We start from the raw sequence: 21667 nt of genomic DNA, 5'->3' as shown, positions 1-21667 counted from the left end.
AATATTACAGCAATTTACACTCCACCTAAACCCCTAGAAAGGGGAATTTGAACATCAAAGTTCATTCTCTGGGGATACCAACAGGTGCCGCAGTTAAATACAGCTCTTTTGGCAATGGTTTTACAAAATAAGGAGAGAGAGAAAATCAATTACATTTTAGAGAAACCTAAAGTGAACCTGATTAGTAAGAGAGGTTTGATACTCACTTGCAAAAAATATTTCCCTGTTACACCTTCATACTGCCAGCAAATTGCCAGCCTTAGTCAACCAATCAACAAGTTTAAGACCCTGGTTAGGCATGTTGGAAAGCAGCTTTAAGACTCCATTAGCAAGTAATGGCAGTAACTTCTCACTGAAATCAACAATAGATAATTTTTACGTTAATTCTTTTTTCTTTTCCTAGTTTACAATAATTACCTTATATATACACTATGTGTACAGGAATTTGGAATTAATCTTGAAAGCTGCTCATAAGTAAAATCAACTGAGAAACTGCAGTAAAGATAACAGAATTCAAAAAGAAATCTGAGAGCGTGATGAGTCCCAAAATTCCAACATACTGCTCCTCTCTTTAGCTGGTCATTGCACAGATATCATACTGCAAGCATTACAGAAGTACTTAAAGGTTCATAGCAAGGTTTAACTACTTCATCACATTGTTAGTACAGTGTATCCTCTTCAAAAAGTCTGTGTCCACTCAGCAGTACCACATTATTTTCTGAAAAGCTATGTCAGGATCAACACCCTGATAAAACAGCAACAGACTAGAAATTGGTGTCCCAAAATTTCACTGGTAAGAGTACACAGAATTTTTTAAAAAACCAAAAAGAGTACAAAAATAGAAAGTTCTGTCCATTGCATAACCTATTACAGGGTTCTCAGACAATAAGAACAAGTTGTATGCTGACAGTGCCGTAGCAATATCTCTGGATCCCTTGGTTCCTTGTTTCTTTGTAATTATTCCTTTTTAATCAATTCTCAATTTAATTCAAATAAGTCTCTATCAATTATTTATCTCTTTTTCCATAAAATATTCAAGCTTCAGCACTTAATCATGATCATCTTTTAATTAGCACTTTAATATTCAAAAATTCAACACATGATTGTTACTTAATAAATGTCTTAAAATTATCTTGAATAAAAGTTTAGCATGCCTACTAATGAGGCGAGTGTCACACAATTAATTCAGTAGGTTTTATAGTGCAAGGAGATTAGTTACTATTTCTTTAAGAATACATTAAAATAGGTGCAAAAACTAGAGCATTCCAAATGCTTCCTGATGTGGTGAGAGAGGCAACTGCAAACTGAAGCTGTCCTCCTGTAAACAATCAGTTCTAATTTGAGTACAAATCTTTTTTTCACTTTAAATTTGAGGTCTCCATTTTCATGACAATTAACCATTATTAAACTTTGCCAAATGTCTGCAGAGAAAAATAAGTTTTGGCAGCAGATAACTGTGAAGGTTTTTAAGTCACTGTCAGTAAAAGGTGTTCTACACCTCTTTCTTTCCAAGCTGGCTGTTTTCCACCCTCCAAGGTAACTAACATTTCCCACAGATCTTCCCCTCTTTGCTGGTAATACTTCTTATTGAGACAGAGCAGTCCTTTGTCTTGACTGGAACTATAGCAATGATCACAACAATGAGATCAGTTAAACTTCTCTTTTGGAACCATGAAACACTTTTCTTCTGGCTTTATCACAATAAAACAATTATATAAAGCATTTGGGAAAAAAAAAAACAAACCTCCTTCTTTCATTTAAGTAAGAGTGGCTAAGTAGAGGAAGGGAACAAAGAAATCAGAGGCTCATAAATAAATAGCAGCAAACCACGTGGGAGAAGGCTCCAAGAATTATTTAATTACAAAGGGTGTGAGACAACTGATCCCAAAACCCACCTGTCTCCATTAAGGAAAGACTGTACAACCTCCTCAGAAATAAGACAATTACCGCCTGGTTGACATCAGAAAATATTCTTTAGAAGCAGTCAAAGACTACAGGAACACTGAGAAATAGTTACAACTATTATTAAATAGTCATGAGACAGGTTAGAAATACTCACCAATACTTTTCAGGACCTCTTAGAATTAGTGATGATGTTCACAGTGAAGAAACGTGTGGGGACAGTTTTGATTCACCAGTTACCAGAAAGACAGGATTGCTCCCCAACATGGTTTTCTGGGAGGGTTGTTGTCCCTGTAAATTGCACATGACTTTTCCTACATGTGTTCCTTTTATGAAGAGTATTAAAAAATGGAAACCTTAAATTGTTCCAAAGGCAGCAGACAGGAGATGAAGTTATCAAGTAGCCTGTTTTGGTTTTTTTTTTCATTTCTGATTCAATTTTACAAGGCATAACAAATATTCTGTTAAAAAACAGACTCTGCTCTGAAATGAAGATCAATTAAGCAAAAATGCTACTCAGTGTAAGACAATACAAACATTACCTTTCTAACTCAGCAATTTTCTTATCTTTGTCATTCTTCTCATTCTCTACTTCCTTGAGTATTTCTAGAAGTCTGTCAACCTCAGCCTGAGCTTTGCCACATTCTTCTCTATAGTACGATGCCTCTTTGTCAAGCTGTTTGATTCTGTCTGCAAATTCCGGGTTCATCCGTGCCTCCTCTTCAGCCTCATGAGCCTTCAGAATAATATTTCAAAAAAAAAAAATAAGGATGACAATAATTTCAATAGCTTTAAGAGCTTCCCTTCTTCAGTCTCGGAGTTCAAGTTTTCATTAAAAAGGATTATGGGTATTTCTGTCCAATGACACTCTTTTCTACAGAAGCATTATAAAAAGAAATTAAAATATCTTCTTAGTCAAATTCTATCATCCTGAAGGGGGAGGGGATTTACTAAGGGTTTTTTTTTTTTACATATTAAAGTGACTATATTTTAAGGGGGTTTTTTTCAAATTAAAAAAATCACCTTGTAATTCATTCAATTCACAGTAAGCTCTTAAAGTGTTTTAAATATATAGGCAACTTCTTAACAAATCATATTCTCTTTCCCCATATATATACATACACAATTTGTCTATGTATATATACAAAAAAACAGATACATATATACATATTGTATATATCTGTATCGCCAGATGTCTCAAATGCAGTTTGATACAAAGACTTTAAAAGAAAGAAATTGTTTTAATGCAGTGCTGTTTTTAAAAGGCAAACCGACAAACTAAAAAAGCTGCTTTCAGCAGACATTTTTACCCAATAATCCTTTTTGTCTCATCATTAATACTTAACCTGAAACATCAGAGGAACAAGCCCATCGGTGAAAACAGCACAAACCTGGCAAACACATGCATGGATGGGTGGCGGTGTCACAGACAAGAGAGAACGCAAGGAACACAACAAGAGTGCAGAGCCCAGTCCAGCTCCCACCAAACCTCATGGCAAAAAACCAATTAACTTCAATGGGAGCAGGATCTGGCACCAAGTGCTTTAAACTGTTGGCTGGAATAATCACAGACAGATGGAAACAACAATGCACTGCAATGCTTAGCCTACCCCTTGCTTCCCATTATTCCTAATTGGCATCTTGAAAGAGCAGGCAAGGAAAAAACAAGTAGTTTAAGGCAGTGCACATTAAACATAGAAAATTCAGATAACATACAGGATTTTTACAGAAACTCATGATATTTAGAAACTGAAGGTCCTCCAACTATCTTATTACGCAGAGAAGACGTGGACTTACTTATTCTTCTTAATTTCAGGGAATAGACAATGCAAGCAAGCAATGAAAGAAATGCAGATCAAAATGAAACATGCATGTTTAGGAAAGAATTAATATAAACTACAGATATTAGAAGGTTCGTATTCTTTGCAATGGATAAAATTTTCTGTATAAATAAAAAACAAGTCTGAGTTTACCATAAATACAACAAATAAATTGAAATTACTAGGGAAGAAACTTAGGGGGGTTGCATGTAACATATCATTTAAGCATGAGGATAATAAGAAAAAGATAGTAGATTTGAAGTTTTATTTATCCTGCTTGAGATTTTTATTCAGAGGAATATTTCATTTCCAGGAGAAGCCAAGGGAATGACATGAGGAGCTACTAAACCTACTGGCCTTGCTCTTCAAATTCTGTTTTGGATAATAATACATGCTCCAGTCCTGAATGCAGGACTTTTCTAACACAGAGCTGGTTTAAAGGTGACATTCAAGGAGTATCTTGATTCAACAGTTCAGATGAGATGCTAGGAACAGATTCCTTTTCAGCCTCGTAATCTTCCTGCTTTAACAATAAACTTGGATTTATTTTATACTAGCTGTTAACTGTATCAAGAAATTTACTTTCAACTAACTTTGTAATTTTTGAAGTCACTGTAAGACTCAGACTCAGGGCCAATTATTTGAGAGATTACACCAATTTCCAGCGGCAAAGCACTTCAATTATCCATCAGTGCTATTATATTACACACTGCTTTATCACTGTGTTAATTTCCAAGGAATAAAAATAATTCTATAGGTTGACAATGGTAAATTCACTCTAGAAAAAAAAATACAACCCAACTCCCACTGTTAAGATACTAAGAAACTTGTGCAAAAAGCGTGTTGTTCCCTATTGTTCAGATTTCTCCTGCTTTCCTAAGGGTAAATCCAGAATTTCACAGTTCCCCTCTACTGGCTATCACTCTTTCATATTCCTCCCTGCCACCTTTCTTTCCCTTCCCTCTATTTTAGCCTACAATTAACCAATTTACCAGCCTTGCTTCCATCATTTCATAAAGAAGAAAATTACTCACCTTCCTTCCTCTAAGCAGTCTTCACTTTAGCATAAAGGAACTCTCAGCTTCAGCCCAAACCTTTTTTCCCCATACACTCTACCCTTGTCTTAACCCAGGGCAAGAAGCAATGGAGAAGAGAGAAGCCTTTTTTTTTTCTATGAGGAAAATACATAATTGGGCAAGAACACAAAAGTGTCACTAATGCAAAGGTGCCAAATGTTCTACCACCACAGAAGATTCCTGTCACACAGCAGCTCAGAAATGTGCTGACCAAATTACCTGCTGCACTGCTGATAAGTAAATCATCACTTGGAATAATAGATATACTTTTATTCCTGAGTTTAGCCATTTAATCTTTGCTCACCAGCATGGTAAGGAAATCAACATTAAGTTGCACAAGTGTTTTCAATTCTTATGTTTTCTGTGGTACTCCTGCCATCCCATATTTGTGGGACGTGCAGCCAAAAGCTACAAGATTATCACATGAATCAGAAAGTCTCTGCCTATTACTGCTGTCCTCTCTTCTATACCTTTTTCTTTTTTTTATTTCTGTCCCACTTTTCTCCCTAAGTTCTCTGTTTTCTTGGAAAGAACACATTTTCTGTTTTTACTGGGCTTGTATGAGTAAGAGTGACTGGTCCATGTGTACCTTTGAGCTTTCTAAATCTGTATCTGCGAATGATAATTCCTGTGTGTGCAGATTAGGTTACTTGCAAACTAGCCCACTTGTTTATGTTTTCTTTTCTGTCCATCTTGTGACTGCATTATTGTATGTTATTTTTACAATTCAATAAAAATAGCATAGTACTCTACCATTAGGATTTCACAGATTTTTACAATAATTATGTATCTGTTCTGATATTTGCTTAATAAATACTACAAATACTTCAGAAGTAAAGTAACATTTCCTTATGTAAACCACAAATTTCCTACAGAAACACCATAACAGGGTGGCACAGACATGCAACATGAATTATTTAGTCTATTAAAATCTTATGGTACAGTCATACATGCATTGTTCTGCATAACAGAAATGGATGGATAGATATAATGTTTAATTTTTAAAGCTTCAGACAAACATACACAGAAATTAACCAAATACTTGATTTAAAAAAAAAAATGAATAGCAGAATTTACATGCAAGAAATTACTTTGTAAGATCCTTCAAATTTTATTACTTTAAGTGATAAACAAATAAAAAAATAGATTGCTGTCACCTTAATTTTTTTGTCTCCTTAAAATTCATGGGGACTTTATTTAACTTCAGGGATTACTGTAGGTAATTTAGAGAGGATTCTGCAGGTACTCTGAATTTTAATCTGACATTGCTCTGGTGAAGGATTTAGGAAAATTTAGTCTTTAATAATTCAGAAAAAGGTTCACCTGAACTTTAAAGTACAGCATTATATTTTCATTACAGTCCAAAGGCAATAATGTAATTTCTTATAATCAATTTTACACAACATTTCATTAGGTATTTCAAAAAGTTCATCTTTCAAAACATGAAGAAATGTCCACTGCTATTCCCTCTTACAGGTGAACAAACTGGAAATCATTTGCTATAGAGTATGCAGGATTTATACCCCTTTAGTATCCTCTCCTCTTTGGTACACAATTGTATATAAGAATAAAACACTTCTAGCCATTGCTGTATTTAAGAAACATTAGATTCAGCAAAAAATGAAGGTCTTGGAGTTGATACCTGTATGACACAGCACAAAAAACGCATTCAACCACCAAAAAAATGCTATATTAGTGCATGGGCTAAAAGTCCACTCAGTGATTGGCTGCTATTGCTCTGACACATGTAAATAAATGAGCATGAAAACTTCAGTATTTTCAGATTACATTGATATCTAAGTTTTTTAGAACTATGATTCTCAAGCAAAAAAAAAAAAGTCAATAAAACATTCTGTTAAATAAAGTATCAATGATTTTGAGTACAAAAAAAAAAGGTATCAAGTAACTGCTATCACACTATCTCAAAGACAAAGGTGAAATCTTGGCCTTGTGGAACACAAAGAAAATGCTGCCATTCACTTCAGTCAAATCATGATTTCATTTCAAGGCCTTGGTTGGTTTGGGGTGAGAAGAGAATCATTGCTATTCACATTGTTAAAAGTAGATTTATATATATATATATATATATATAAAAGTAGGAGAAGAAAGAAGACGAGCAAGAAAAATTTATTTAACAAAATCATCTTGTCAATATACTATGATTGCTGCCTGGTGCCAAAGGAAAAGGATCTAGCATCCATTATTTTGGAACTGCCAACAGGCTGTCCTTTGGAAAATTAAGCATGTAAAGGCAGTGGAAAAGAATTTAAGAAAAGGACTGACTTTGGAATACTGCAGACAAACAGACTAGGAGGGAATAAACAAATTCTATACAGCAGAGTTGCTAATACTGAGGTAATGACTGGCAAGCACTTATGAAAATCAAGCTAAAATCTGGAAAAGACAAGCAGAGTAGGAGTGCAAATGATATGAATAGAAACATAACTACCACAAAGGTGAACCAAGATGATACAGAGAAGAAGGGGTTTATTATTCCAAGGGACAAGCTCTGTCACCAGCAGTGTGCTGGAGGGGAGAGGTGACAATACCAGGTTTGATGCTACTTACGCTACAATTTATGACTGAATTCTAAAACCAGCTAACCAATAACTTTAAAAGTAAACACAGCACATTCTGTGGGACTCTCTTTCCCCATATGTAAGCCATGACATATCCATTGCACGGTTAGAAGCTACAAAACCTACCCATGACAGAGTCCAAAGGCGGAATCCTGATCCACTGACACTGATGGCAGGACTCCCATTGACTTCAGTGATGGCAATGCCTTCTCTAATGCACACTATCACATTACTTCAGCTACAAACCCATTTCCTCTAGATGTACTATCCCAATTACATGGTAATTCTGACTATGATTACTATGTAAACTATAGCCTGTAAATTGCTATTACAGTGACATCATTTTTTCTGCCCTGTGATGCTCAGAGCACATTAAATGTAACAGTCTCTGCCAAAAAAATGGAAACTGTTCTTTGCAGAGAGAATGTTTGTTGCTGCTCTTCCTCAAATTGAAAAGGAGCACAGTCAAGTCAGAATGGGAGATATTATGCAATTAAAGCACACATTGGCAAGAATATTTATGCTAAACAAGCCAAAACAATACTGTGCTTTTGCAAAAACTGCCCATTGCATTAATCATTTTATATTTCAGCATTTTCTTTGCTTAAATACAAAGTTTCCATGTTCCTAAAATATATATGCTGAATGTATACAGTCTTTCATGAGTAGAGCTGATCTGTTTTAGTCATATGGACTTTTGGAAATAGTACCAGTCATTTCCTAGATGCTGTTATTAACCTAATCAACTCAGTCACTGAAGATAAAACTGAACACATTAGGAGTTATTTAAGTTTGAAGGATCAAATAAAGTACTGCAGAAAGAGGAATTCAAAAGCAAAGCAAAAACCAAAACCAAAATAAATAAAATCTGCATGCTTTTTCTAATGGAAAAGTTGAGGACCTAAAGGCTAGAGTGTTTGCTTTCTCAGAAACACAGCATGTACCTATTTAAGGCATTTCATATTCTTAAAACGGCCTTAAAGTCCACAAAGTTCATTTACTTGGATACAATGAATATAGCATAGTGAGCATCAGAAGTGTTCTGCAAAGCTCCACAGAGGAAGAGCACAACACAGTAAGGGGATGGATCCTCATGCTTTCATATGTTACAGCGGGCATTTTAAAAAAGGACTTACTGGATTGTACATCTGATTGAACAACTGCTCAGCTTGCTACATTGCAAAGTTGGTAGGGAGTGAAGCACAGACAGGAAAAGAAGGAAAGATCCAGGAAAACAGCATTAGCTCAACAAAACCAGTGCATTTGCACAGAAGAACTTGTCATTAAAAAAAAAAAAATAGAAATTTAAGATTCTAAACATTCCTTGGTGAAAGTGAGAGGCACTGGGGAAACATAAATGTTGACTTTGGCTCCTAAAAAAGAATAGCTGGAGTAAGAAATTTAAGGTTTGTGTTACTTTCCCTTTCTCAAGTTAAATAACCCATGAAATAAAGAAAGGTGTCCACTTTTGATGATACATTAAGTGCTGGTCTCAAGCAATGAATCACGAGAAGTGCTTTTGGCTGAGGCTGCAATTTATCACCAAAGCTTCAAAGACGGTAATAATAAAAGATTAATTAAATTGTATCATTAAATTTATTACTTTCCTTTTGTTTAACACAAGACTGAATTTTCTATGCAGAATGACTTTCGAACACTACAGCTTGGCAAAAAGTACTTTAGGCAACTGCAAATATGTCAGTAAGCAAGTAAATTTAAGATAATGAAAAACAACAAAAGGAGGAAATTCTAGAGTGGATAATAAAGATTATATATACACATATATATATAAAACACTTCACTACCTATTAGGTAATTCCTGCTGTTCTTTCACTAGTAGCAATACAAAGTAAGTCAACAAAAATCTGTGGAATTTTGGGGAAAAAGCATTGACCATTCTCTGGTATTTATGATTTATTGTTTTTTTTCATTATATGAATTTCAATCCACAATCTTTGTCACAAAAAGTTTAATAAGCATGTCTATAATTTTAAACGTTGATTTGTATACCAAAATGTAGCACAGTCACAGGAAGAATTACATTTTACAAGTATCTTATTTATTATTTTTGAAATATGCTTACTGTGTAAACCAGTGGTTTAGAATCAGCATATTTTCTCTAGCTGAAATGCAAACAATCCAGTTATGCAATACTGAAAAATATTTGGATCTGATCAGACCCAATCAAAACCATCTTTATTATCAATAAATGAATATTTTTGTCTCCAAAAAGCAGAAAGCAGGGGAAATCAGGGAAGAGAAACTCTAAAAGTTGTTTTTTTATTTACAGATTTAGTTTGGACTTGCCTCTTGTGCGTGTTTTCTTTCAGACCTAGCACTTCTACCATCAGTGCTCGTGGAAAACTAACTCCTAGCAAGTGTGCACAGAATTCTATCCTTATATTTATTAGTATAACCTATTAAGACATATAAATCAACATTGTACTACAATTATTTTGCAGTCCCATAACGGAAAGTACCTTCTCTACGATATTTTTAGAGAGGAGTAAACTACATTCAACTTTTTTCAACGAGACAGCCCCTTGGAGTCACTTTTAAAGAGAGATATAAAATGTGCCTGGTCCTTCCAGCTCCTGTAGTGGTTAATGTTCCTACCCAAGCACACTTATGGGACACACAGGTTAATTTACTCCCAGCTATGTTGATGTCCCCTCCTGCTCTAACTCAGACATGTGCAAGGGTAACCCTGATTTCTGTTTCAGTTAGTTTCCTAAGGAGTGAAAACATGGGGAAGGTGGTTTTCTGGGGACCAATTACTTTTAACACAGGATATTTACAGGTTTGAACATAAAGTATTTCATTAGAGAAAATGTGAATTGAAAATTACTGTTTGGAGTCTACTATCATTAACAGTCACTGTTTCTGTTCAATTAAACATGCCCAGAAAGAAGGTTGTAACTCCATTTTATTGTGGAAATACCTGGTCTCCTACAAATGTTGAGTGAATTTCCATTGGGGCTTTATGCTGTATTTATGATATAATAAAACTATTATGTTTTCAGCTTTCATTTAATAATCCTTTGTATTTATTCACAGGGAACATACTCCCTTTTTATACGAAAGACGTCCCAGACACTCTCTGACTTTTATAAGGGCTTATTTTTCCATGACTCTATGATGTGTTTATATGTACAGTCATAAAAGATTGACTTAGAATTTCAAGTCCTTCAAGAGGATTTCGATGAGGTTTTTTTAAGTGATCTGTGCTTTCAGGGTTCTTTTAACTATTTTTCTTTAAATTAAGAAAATAAGATATTTCAGATTGTAATGAAGTATATTTTGTAGTGAAGTGTAAAGTAAGCAAACTTATTTTCTAACAAACAAAACCAAACTAAATGACTTCCAGAGAAACCTTTTCTTTGGATATTTTAATTCTGACATCAGTAGCACTTATAAGCTCTCAGACATTTAAAATACTTGTGTTTCCATTTGTATAGGCTGCTTGTATATGTTTATTGAAAAAGTTTCCCTTCCTCTCCACAACTAAACATCTAATGCAGGCACCTAATTGTACATATTCATTGTGAATTAAAAAATAGTAGAAGTATAAGGTTTGCACTCTGGTATCCTTTATACTTTGCAGTACCTTCTTCACAGGTCAGGCTATTGAAACAATGTTCAATCACGGAACAGTGATTAAACAACCTGGGTAAAAAGAGTGTCAAGAATATTATCCTAACAGTGGTAACATTCACAGAACAAATATTATTTTCTAGAAAATGAAACATTATATCAATATTAAAAAAATAACATTTGACATACACTTAGTCATGAATTGCAGAAGGCAAAGGTAATGCCTAAACCATCAAATACATAATGAGATTGGTGTTCAAACAATGAGAGCAGACACTACCAAACAACACAAAGGTCAAAGAAACAATGGTATCAACAAACTGCAAATCATTTAAGCAAAAACTAGTTTAACACAGCAATTTAAATAAAACCATGTAATAAAATGCAGGACTTGCATGTTTTCCTTTAAATGCTTGCTTCCACTACTTGCTGAGTAGAAATACTGAATTGCCAGCTGAGATAGACTTTGCATTATTTTGCTTAATTATCACAAACATGTGTTCACCAAGAAAGCCAAAAAGACATCAAAATAAAACCTAGCTAGAGTTTCCATTCTGGAAGCTGAATTTTTTGGACTAGGAAGTACAGCACTTCTTGGACAAGCCTTTAATTTTTTTCCCATACCACAAACATTTCAGTTCACTTCTAAAAGTGGTATAAATTCACATACACAAATTACTGGTTTGACAATTTCTTTCTGCCCTCCTACTTTCCCTCCAATGTCCTGCTCCCAGTACAACTATGTGCTGCAGAGTCTCAGAATTCCCTCATAGAGGCATTCAGGACAATTTCTGAGGCTCACTAGTGGCTTTGGTACAAACCTCGTGAGAAAAAGCAGTATTTGATGCAAGCATCAGCAAACAGCATAAGATGATTAGATTTTAGATTTACTCCAGAAGAGTAAATAAGATCATAATTTCAAAATGAGGGTATGCGATGCTGATTTTTGTTCTGCTGATTGTTTGTTTTAAGATGGAACTTACCTTTTTCAACTGTGCTTCCAACTTACTACACTCTTCTTTCTTTTGTTCTATGGCTATTTCTAAAGACTTAAGTTTGGAGTCTCTTTTCAGCCCTGCTGATGCCAATGAAGATGCATGTTCTTTGAGATCGATTAAACTAGACTGAAAAACGACCAAGAGTAAAAAGTTAATTCCTAGTCACCAGGACACTAACTTATTGCCAACTTAGCAATCACTTGGATCCTGTTCCCCCTCCCCTTCCCCAAAAAGTTGACGCAAAGATAAGCATTGATAGCAAAAGACACCATTTTGTGAACACAACCAACTGGAACCAGAGGGGATAGAATGCAGTGAAACACAGAAACATTCATTATACAGACAAGCTGGTGTTCTGGTCTGGAGGTACAAACACTTTGAAATTTATTGCTCTAACTGACAAACAGAAACAGGAGCAGCAGTGGAATATTTGAGCCCAATGGAGGCTTAGGTAAAGGACAAAGTAGAGACAATGACACACAACTGTGTAAAACCTGAAGCAATCCTTTATGTACAAATGAGGACCGTGAAGAACGCTTAAGAAAACAGCAGTTCAGAAGCTGACCACTGAGGTGGCAGAATTTCAGAACTCAAAATGATTCAAGAGCAATCCTAATGCACTTTCTTTCATCATAATGACATAGACAGAAGAGCAGAGATTTTATGAAAAGACTGACCTCTTTTTCTGTCAGTTCAGCTTGTAAAGCATTAACTTTCTCCTTCAGGTCTTTGTTTTCTTTTTTATAAGATTCAATTTCTTCAAGTCTTTCTCTGTCATCTCGATCCCTTTGCTCCTTCAGACGCTCTATTATTCTTTCCTAAAAAGGGAAAGAGTTGCAAAATAGAAAAGTTGGAAATCATTTTAAGAAAAGACAGAATAAAATTTCTTTGCATTATGTAGCAGTTAGCAAAAACAACCTTCAGAAGCAGAGGATGATTGAGTTAATGGTATTGAACTCAATGCCAGATTTCTCTGGATTTCAAAATCGGAAGTCCAAGGTTTTAAACACTTGATAAGAGTAACACACCACAGAAACTTCACTGAAGATCTACACTGATGCGAATATGTTTAGTTTTGTGATGGATACAGAAAGATATTCAACTCAGTAATGCATTTTCCAACCGTGTCCTGGGCTGCATCAAAAGCAGCCTGGGCAGCAGGTCAAGGGAGGGGATTCTGCACATCTGCCCTGCTCTGGTGGGACTCCACTGGGAGAAGAACTGCATCCAGCTCTGGGACCCTCACCACAAGGACATGGACATGTTGGAGAGAGCCCTGAAGAGGGCCATGAAGATGATCTGAGGTCTGTAGCAACCCTGTCTAGTGGAAGGTGTCCCTGCCCATGGCAAAGGTGCTGGAACTAGATGATCTTTAAGGTCCCTTCCAACCCAAACCTTTCTCTGGTTCTATGGAACACTAAATAACTTCAAGTTTATTCCTAACAACAAATAATAAAAAATTTTAATCTCTTGAATATTAACATTAAAATGCCAGCCACCACTAAGTTGAATAGTTTAATAACCATTCAGATTCCACCTAGTTATATGCAGACTCAGTTCTACAGCAATTGCTTCTTGAAGATTTATTTACCCAAACGATTTTTTCATCTACAATGAATTAAACATAACACTATTTAATCTTTTTAATGAACAGTATAACTTTTTTTTCCCAGTCAATCACAAAAGAAGACTAATTTATCTGTCAGCTGCATAAGGCTAAATGTCAAAAACGTGTTAAAAGGCCCTAATATACCATGTTTTACTTGATTAACAGCTAACTAGCAGAAATCCCAACAATGTGTTCTTGTTTCAGTCTTATTTGCATTGGCGAGCTTTCCTCGTGCACTAATCTGGGACCTCACAGGTCTAATCTATTTGCACTTTATCACAGAAGCAGGAACTGAATTGCCCCAGCATATAGCTCTATTATCAGACATACTCCACTGCTTATCTGCTGTGTGCTGCTACAGTAGGACCAACTTTATAAATATCAGCTTCATGAAAGCAACCTCTTGAGCTGCTTTGGGCCAGTCCAAGAGCTGAGATATTCTTTGAAAAGTTTCTTGTTATAACATCAAGGAAGCTGATAGCACTTTTGCATAGTCTGATTTTCAAACTTCTTTTTTTTAATTGCGATGTAACCTTTATATTTTTAAGAATTTTCAGTGCTTAGGAGAGGCTCTGAACTTAAAAATAAATAATTGAACAAATAAGTTTTGCAATTTAATTCTAAAATGAACTCAAATGTGACTGAAGGTGATTTGTTTCTGATTCCTAACAAGAGGATAAATTATACCAGCAATACTGTCACAAAAATACAAAGATTAAAAGGAGTCCATTTCAGGAAAATTTGATGTTGTTTTATGATGTCTACATTAATTTCTCATTAAGTGTTACCAAGATACCTAATCACTAACTACAAAAGAAAAAGGAAATCAGAGACAAATACTTGGAAAAAAATCTATTTTCAGAAAGAATAAGGGGACATATCTTCTAATTCAGAGCTAAAATCTCAATCTGTGTATTTTCAAGAACAATGCAGGAAAAACATAAATGCTCAAACATTTGAGTTTTGGACTTTAAAAAAGCTTCATAATTCATTCATATCATATGATCATAATTTGTTTTTCTTCCAAAAGAAACCAAGAAAAGCAATTCAATTAGATTTCAGTGGATTGTGGTTAACTAAAGTGGTATAAATAAATTTTATTTCTATTTTAAAAGAGCTTCCCATGATGCTCTAGAAGTATCTTATTCATTATTTTTAAATTAAAATTCCAAAACCTATTGAATTGACAAAGAATTAAGATAAAACCAAAAACTGAGCCTAATCTGAGTATAAAATCATGAGTATAAAACAAAATTATATAGTTGCAAAGTAGCTTTGATACAATTTCTAGGAAAAAAAAAAAACCAAACAAAACCCTCAAACGTATTTCCATGGAATTCAGGTTTTCTTAAATGAAAGCATCATCCTTTCTTAACAGCAGCAGCACATATTAAATTGATAAACGTACTTATATTCATGTGCTTGTTAATAAGAAATTCATTAGGAGTTCTTGTTTTGTTCCATTTGGACAAACATCTATTTCATATTTCTACCAGTATTTCCAGTGGAAATAGTTAATAACTCTTGATAAAGTCTGCAGGTCTTAAGAATGCTACTGTAAATGGGAATAGGGATAAGAAAGTTACTGGGAGCAGCTAGGATGGATTGGAAAGCTGGACACAAAAAGGAATGAGACACATATGAAAACATACACCGTCACAGTATTTAGCTGCCAGAAGACAGAAGAAAGCCAGGTATAATAGTCCATTGGGAACTTCTAGGACATGCCTACTGGCTTCTTTCAATGTGTCAGTACATCCCAGAAATCACACTTAACATCAGAAAACCTGCTTTTCAAAGTGTGGCCTTCAAGAGATTTACAGTGGAAAAGAAATTGTGGGTGATTTCTCTGTACAATAAACAATCAAAATCACACAGAGATATAGATGTCTTTACCTTGGGAACTTTCTCCTCAGGCTCTAAGATCAAGTACCCTGTTTTTCAAAAGCTAATCTTAATTCTAACTGCAGTGTCACAGACACAGTGGTCACACATCAGAAGTTCAAAAGCTCATTTGTAGAAAAGGTCTATTATTTAAATAACTCTGTGTATCTTTTCCTTAGATTAACAGAGCAATATAGAATGATAAGCATACCAGTTACATATAGAGTACTTCCCTTTATATACAGCAACACAACTTTTATAACCAACAATCTCTCCACAACTGATTGAAACAGTCACCAGAAACCACAGCACAACTCAGCTTCCACACCTCTCAAAAGCATTGGTTTACAAATGATTCCATCACCTTCATCAGCTGTAAAAAGTCAGAAATCTCCGTGGCAGAGGAAAACATCCCATGGCATTCATTGTAAACATGTCAGATCAGCCTGCACACACCCCAGGAATGATGCCATTCCCAGCTGACTGCATGTAAGCAAAGTGACTACTTTGTACAGAATTCAACCTCAGGGACCCCATGTGAGTTCCAATCAATTCCACTTGGAAAAACCACTAATCACACTGATTCTTTCAAAAAGTGTCTGTTCGTGTATATCCATTCCAAACTGCAATTCCAAATGAAGCAGACATGAATTACAAAAATACATTTCAGAGAAGGATCTAAGTTCACTAAATTTTTCTAAAACATTAAAAATAGCATCATTTATTGGACTTGAATCTTTATTTCAGGTATCAAATAAAGCTTGACACAAAATTTCCACACCATCAGGGTCTCTAGTGTTGTCACATGTCAAGTTATCATATACACAGAGAAATTCCATAGGATAACTTTAAAACAAACTCTGGAACTATACTAAATACAACATTCAAAAATCCTGAGTTTAGGAAAATTTCACAGTTTGTATGTCTGACAACAATAGAATATTTTCAGATATACAGAAAACTTCTTCAAAATTATAAATGCTTTTACATGTATTTATTAGCTAACATTTATTTCAACTTATTTTATAATGGTACTGATATAAAATGGACTTAAAAACTAATTAGTGTTAATTAATTTAGGGTTAGGTTCAATCTTTTGTATTTGTGGCAGTCAGAAGACAATTATAATCTATCCAATAGTTCCACACTAGCTACCTCTATTACAAACTCTGGCAAACTCTCATTAGTTTAATATTTTCAGCAGAGAAACATTAAAATTGGAGACAGATTGCAACTTAGCAAATTATTCCAGCTAAGAAATATCACATAAGTGCATTTTCTCTGAAGTGCTGCAGATACTGCTGAAGCAGAAAATGGGATGCAAGGTTTTCTTTGGCTTTTGACAATCGACTTCATGCTCAGTTGCACAGGATAACTGGCAAGTCTGCAGTGTGACAGTCACTCTGCTTTCCATGCTGACAACTGTAGCACAAGGGCTAAAGGACTGTTTTAATAAAACTCTCAGCTGCCTCTGTGGGCATTTTGGGAAAGTGACTAATGCAGAAAAGATAGTTTACACCGAGGAAAAACAGATTAACAAGTGCTTTGTGTCATTTTTTATTAATATGCTGTGAAATGGATGAGCAGTGTGTCCAGAGCAGCAGTGAAAGATTACAAAAACACGTGTAACTTCCCTGTATAAGTGCTGTGTGCTTACCCATAGGAAGCCATACTTATGCCAACTTTTTTCACTGTTGTTGACCAAGCAAATGCTAGTAAGGCAATTAAACACACAAGAAATCAAAAATCCTACATTAACATTGCATGTGTTAGTGCCAACACCACAGTGGAGTTTAAGGTCATATACAGTCATAAATACCTTCATACACACTGCAGAATGGCACATATTACTTTAATTAGTCACACTCACCTGTTCATATTTAAGTGGTATATATTAAGATCTGTGAGCTGCAAAATGTGGATACTTGTACTAATTTTTGGGGCATATAAATTCACTTGCATTAACTCACATTCAAAGTTAACTGAAAGAAGAAACCTGACCTCATTGAAACTGGTAGGAATGTTGGCACTAATTTAAACAGTCCAGATTTATCCCTTCTGCTAGGTATTTTCAAATTAAAGGCATACAGTTTGTAAAGGGGGGAAAAAAGTCATTCTCAATTATTTTTTTTTATGAAACAAAGTTTCCCTTACAAATGAAGTGTAGGAAACTTGCTAACAGCAAGCCAAGGTAACAACTAGTACAGCCAATTCCCCTTGGCTCTTCACTTAGGCCCTGCTTAATGGACAAAAGAACAGGATAATCAAGATCATAAAGACAGAAAAATATCCAGACTTCTACCTTCTTTAAGTCAGGTGTCCAATTTTCAGTTCTTTCAGGGAACAACCACTCATCTCATTGACTAAGTGAAAATCTTCCCTTGTCCTGGGCCATTTCTCCCTGAGCATTTAAAAGGATACTACTTTCCCTGAGTCCTGTGTCCACTCATCAGCCAGCAGCCCCTCCCTGCTCATCCTCCCAGAGCAGAGCCACCTGCTCTCCTGACAAGGCCCATAGGTTTTGTGACAGGTGCCAGACCGACTTAAAAAGACACTTTCTGCCCACAGTTCCCCCACAAGAGCAGCACATGATGCTGTTCATGACAAAACATTACCTTTTCTGATAGAGCTTCTTCTAAGGTTGCCAGTGCTGTGTCTGTGTTACTGGAATCCGTTTGCAACGACTTCACTCTGTCTTTTAGATTTGTTAGTTGTTTGTCTTTGTCCCTAAGTTGCTCCTGTAGATTTTCAATCTGAAAATAAAAACAGATTATAATATTCATCAACTTTGTCTTAACATTCCAAGAGGAACTTGGGTGCTGAGTGTATACATATCACACATATGATACTCCCAAGTTTGTACCTGCTATAATATCAATAGTTTTTTTGCGTCTGTCTATTTTGTTTTCCTTTGCTAAACAAGTATAATTTTTTAATAAATTATAGGAAAAATCTTAATGCAGTCAGGTATTTTATTATTTAAGTATTTTCTGATATTAATCACTTTAGTTTAAGGTATTGCATTATCTCAGTAATTCAAAGTATGCCTGGAATTACCCCTTTAGATTATTCTAGCTCAATAAGAAGGATAAAGAAAGGGCGAGGCAAAGCGAGTCGAGTGAGCCTTAAACTGAGGAAGAGGAAAGATGATAACCTGCCTATCTAAAAACCTCTTCTTCCATGATGCCCTGCTGTGAAGAAAACTCACACGGACAGAGATCAGGGTGTTTATACTTCAAAAAAGCCAAAACCAGAAACAAACAAACAAAACCAAACTAAAAACCTCAAGAGCCACCATTTCCATTCACTTTCTACATCTCCATGAAGTTTTAAAGTATGCCACTCTATTTTGGATGTTTTAATTGCTTTAGACATGTCAGGTTCTTCCTCTAGAAAGTATTTAAGCCTCTTGCCAAGGTACATACAAACACACTGGTCGTGACTTATAGTGGTTAAATCAGAAAGGGTTAAATCAGAAAGGTTTTGCACAAAACGTTGTCCACATGATGATGTGGATTTGGGAAGTAAACTCAAATAAAAGCACTCAGTTGCTGATTATCATGCCAATCCCTTCCTATGGCTGTGAGGCACTGTGACCTCCTGGGCATAATGCAGAGAGGACACGTGTTATGTCATAGGTGTAAAATGTCATTAACTGTCTGTCAGAAGAATCAAACTCCCTTCGTCCTACACTCTCAATGCCACTCACTATTATGCCACTGGCACAAACCCAAGATTTTGCACAAATAAATAGTAACAAGAAAATTAACTAGTCTATCATTTTAGTATGCCACTTTATATAATATGAGAAAATATACCAAAATCCATACAGTGTCATCTGTTCAAAACTAGTTTTAAATATGTAGACAAAATCAGACAAATTATTACTGTCAATAAAGATTCAGAATCTTACTTTCATTAGTGATTTTCCACTTTGGATCGCGTTCTCTTCCTACTGAAATGATGTTTTGCTGTTCATTTCATAACGATTTTTTTTCTCATAGCCAATATCATTTCCATTTACAACTCAGATTTTAACAGAAGAAGGATGTCTTATAGTTACTGTTAAACTGTATTTAAAGATTTCTTTACAAACCTGAAGTTGAATTTATTGTGTGTAGCTCTGCAGAGGTCAACAGTTATGCTAATAAAAATTTGATCTTCAAATCCAAAAATCTCCCACCATAATCAAACACACTAATTTGGGGCACACCTTGCTAAAAATTCTCCTCCTACTACATTATACGTGTGCAGGAAAAAACTCTGAAGTTAAGTTTTGACATCATATATATCTATAATTAACAGGTCAGAAAATCCACAGTACAGCTGTGTGCACTGCATGAAGTGTGTTTAAATAAATTTAAATTTGAAAAGAACTTAAATAAAAATTAAAATTAAATTTGTAAGTAAATTTGGAGGACAACATTCCAATTAGAAATTCTTTACAGTACAGCAAATACAAGTATTATACCTTTTTTTCTTTTTCTTTCTCTTTTTTTCTTTTTTTATATAAATAGTTTTGTATGTCAGATTGCTGCTATGAGCCAAAGATTCCACTTGCTGTGTAAACTATAAAATACTAAGGAATATATAGAAAGGGTTCTTTGGGAAGACCTGACACAGAAGAGCTCACTCTTGTAAATGACCTCTTGTAATATTTTTCTTCGTGTGTATATTTTATACAGATACAGAAATATGATACATGTGTTAATGAGTTAAGAACTTTTTATTTTATGGCATGTGTATTAGTCACATCTAAAATTACATTAGCTGGCATTCAGAGGACTGCACACTACGTTTCTTTCTTTACTTCATCCAAGTATTAATGATTCCAACAACTACCTCATGACACCCTGTGGAATACTTAAGCAATTGCACATTTCAGCTTCACAAAAACAAATTCTCAAGTAAAAGAGAAATAAAACAGGAGAGTGAATATTGATTACATGTTCTTTGAAACAAAGCTAAGATCTGGTCCTTTATTATCATCAGCTTGACCTACCAATTCTAGGCACCCTAAATTAAAGTACTTATTTCCTATGCACAGTGCTTATCTGAATTCCACAGCATTTACACGATTTCCTTCCTCTTAAAACTAATTTAAAATATGATCCAACCCTTAACCAAGAAAACATGTTCTAAAATTATTCAGCATTTACAAAATTCTTTCCTCAGAGGTAAAGAGAACAGGCAGCAAATTAAAAACATCCCCATTGAATCACAACTGCTTTAAAATAAGTTGTTCAATGCATAGTCCACAGATAAAGTAAGAGGAAAGGATCTGATTATTCTTCTATTTCTGGTATATAAACCTGAAGGAAATACTTTGAAGGGAACAGGACCACACTGGGGTATGTGAAAGTAGACTCAGTACCACAGAGTATTTGTTGGGATGGGCACAGGAGCAGCAAAGCCCTGCTAATACAGACAAGACTTTATGACCAGTTAATCACAGAGTTCTCTCAAAGATGTTACAGGAGACAAAGAGATTGAGCAGTCTCACATGCTAAAATCTTGGAATATAAGATATGATTTAGTTCTTCCTGGGTTTTTTAAACCAAGAAAGAACAACAAACCCTCTAGTAACCTCTGTCATTCTCCAACAGATATATATTTGGGTAGAAGTACATGTGTAAGGATACAATGCTATTGTTGAGTAATGACTTTTGAGCATGCCTGAATTCAACTTATGACAGGGACTGTTAAGACTTTCTTAATCCTCAAGCACTTACATTTTTCTTCAGATAGGAAGCTGGTTACTGCGAAGTTTTCTCAACATGGATTTCTTACCTCTGCAAACTGCTGTGTCCCTGTGCCATGATGAAAAGAAACTGCTCCATTCTTTCTGCATTTCAGAAAGTGTGTATATTCCCAGAGCTTAAGCCAGACTTTATTCTTCCTTTTAAAACAATATCCTTACAGATAAATGTCTTTCCTATGAGACATCCTGTCAATAAACCTCAAGTGCTAATCTTGTCACCTTTTGGCGACAGTCTCAGGAATGCTTATTAAATACTCAAGGGATTAAAATAAATCTCACCCGCAGACAGGCTTTAAAATTCACAGTAAACCAAGTTCTCAAAGGAAAATGCCTTTCATTATCAAAATTAAGGTACTATACTTGCATGAAAATTATATAATCACAGAAAATGTTCCACACTACAACAATTTGCCTTCAGAGATATGCATTAAAGTATAAGAGAGT

The 21667-nt window shown here is 35.0% G+C and overlaps 1 protein-coding gene and 1 long non-coding RNA gene across 15 annotated transcripts in view; one reads left to right on the top strand and one right to left on the bottom strand.

Annotated features, from left to right (window-relative positions):
* Nucleotides 1-21667, bottom strand: part of ERC2 (ELKS/RAB6-interacting/CAST family member 2) — a 428559-nt gene that overhangs the window by 257341 nt on the left and 149551 nt on the right. For 4 of the 14 annotated variants that reach the window (XR_010433473.1, XR_010433474.1, XR_010433475.1 and 1 more), the window contains 6 exons: nucleotides 18078-18215; nucleotides 12647-12787; nucleotides 11955-12095; nucleotides 8514-8549; nucleotides 3513-3542; nucleotides 2445-2638 (listed from right to left, as the gene is read on the bottom strand). Coding sequence is in view for 1 of the 14 variants with exons in the window: in XM_064667650.1 (XP_064523720.1) it covers nucleotides 2445-2638; nucleotides 3513-3542; nucleotides 8514-8549; nucleotides 11955-12095; nucleotides 12647-12787; nucleotides 18078-18215 (680 nt within the window). In the remaining 13 variants the exon portion in view is untranslated. The remainder of the gene's footprint in view (nucleotides 1-2444; nucleotides 2639-3512; nucleotides 3543-8513; nucleotides 8550-11954; nucleotides 12096-12646; nucleotides 12788-18077; nucleotides 18216-21667) is intronic. The other 10 variants (XR_010433479.1, XR_010433480.1, XR_010433481.1 and 7 more) reach the window with 6 other exon arrangements.
* On the top strand, nucleotides 3371-4278 carry LOC135420327 (uncharacterized). The gene is made up of 3 exons (XR_010433488.1): nucleotides 3371-3555; nucleotides 3719-3814; nucleotides 4036-4278. It is a non-coding gene; the product is annotated as an uncharacterized LOC135420327 (long non-coding RNA).

The sequence above is a fragment of the Pseudopipra pipra genome, chromosome 11 (genome assembly GCF_036250125.1).
Source record: "Pseudopipra pipra isolate bDixPip1 chromosome 11, bDixPip1.hap1, whole genome shotgun sequence".
In the NCBI taxonomy this organism is placed as follows: Eukaryota; Metazoa; Chordata; class Aves; order Passeriformes; family Pipridae; genus Pseudopipra; species Pseudopipra pipra.
Note: the sequence above shows the minus strand (reverse complement) of the source record. Positions and strands in the feature narration are given on the sequence as shown.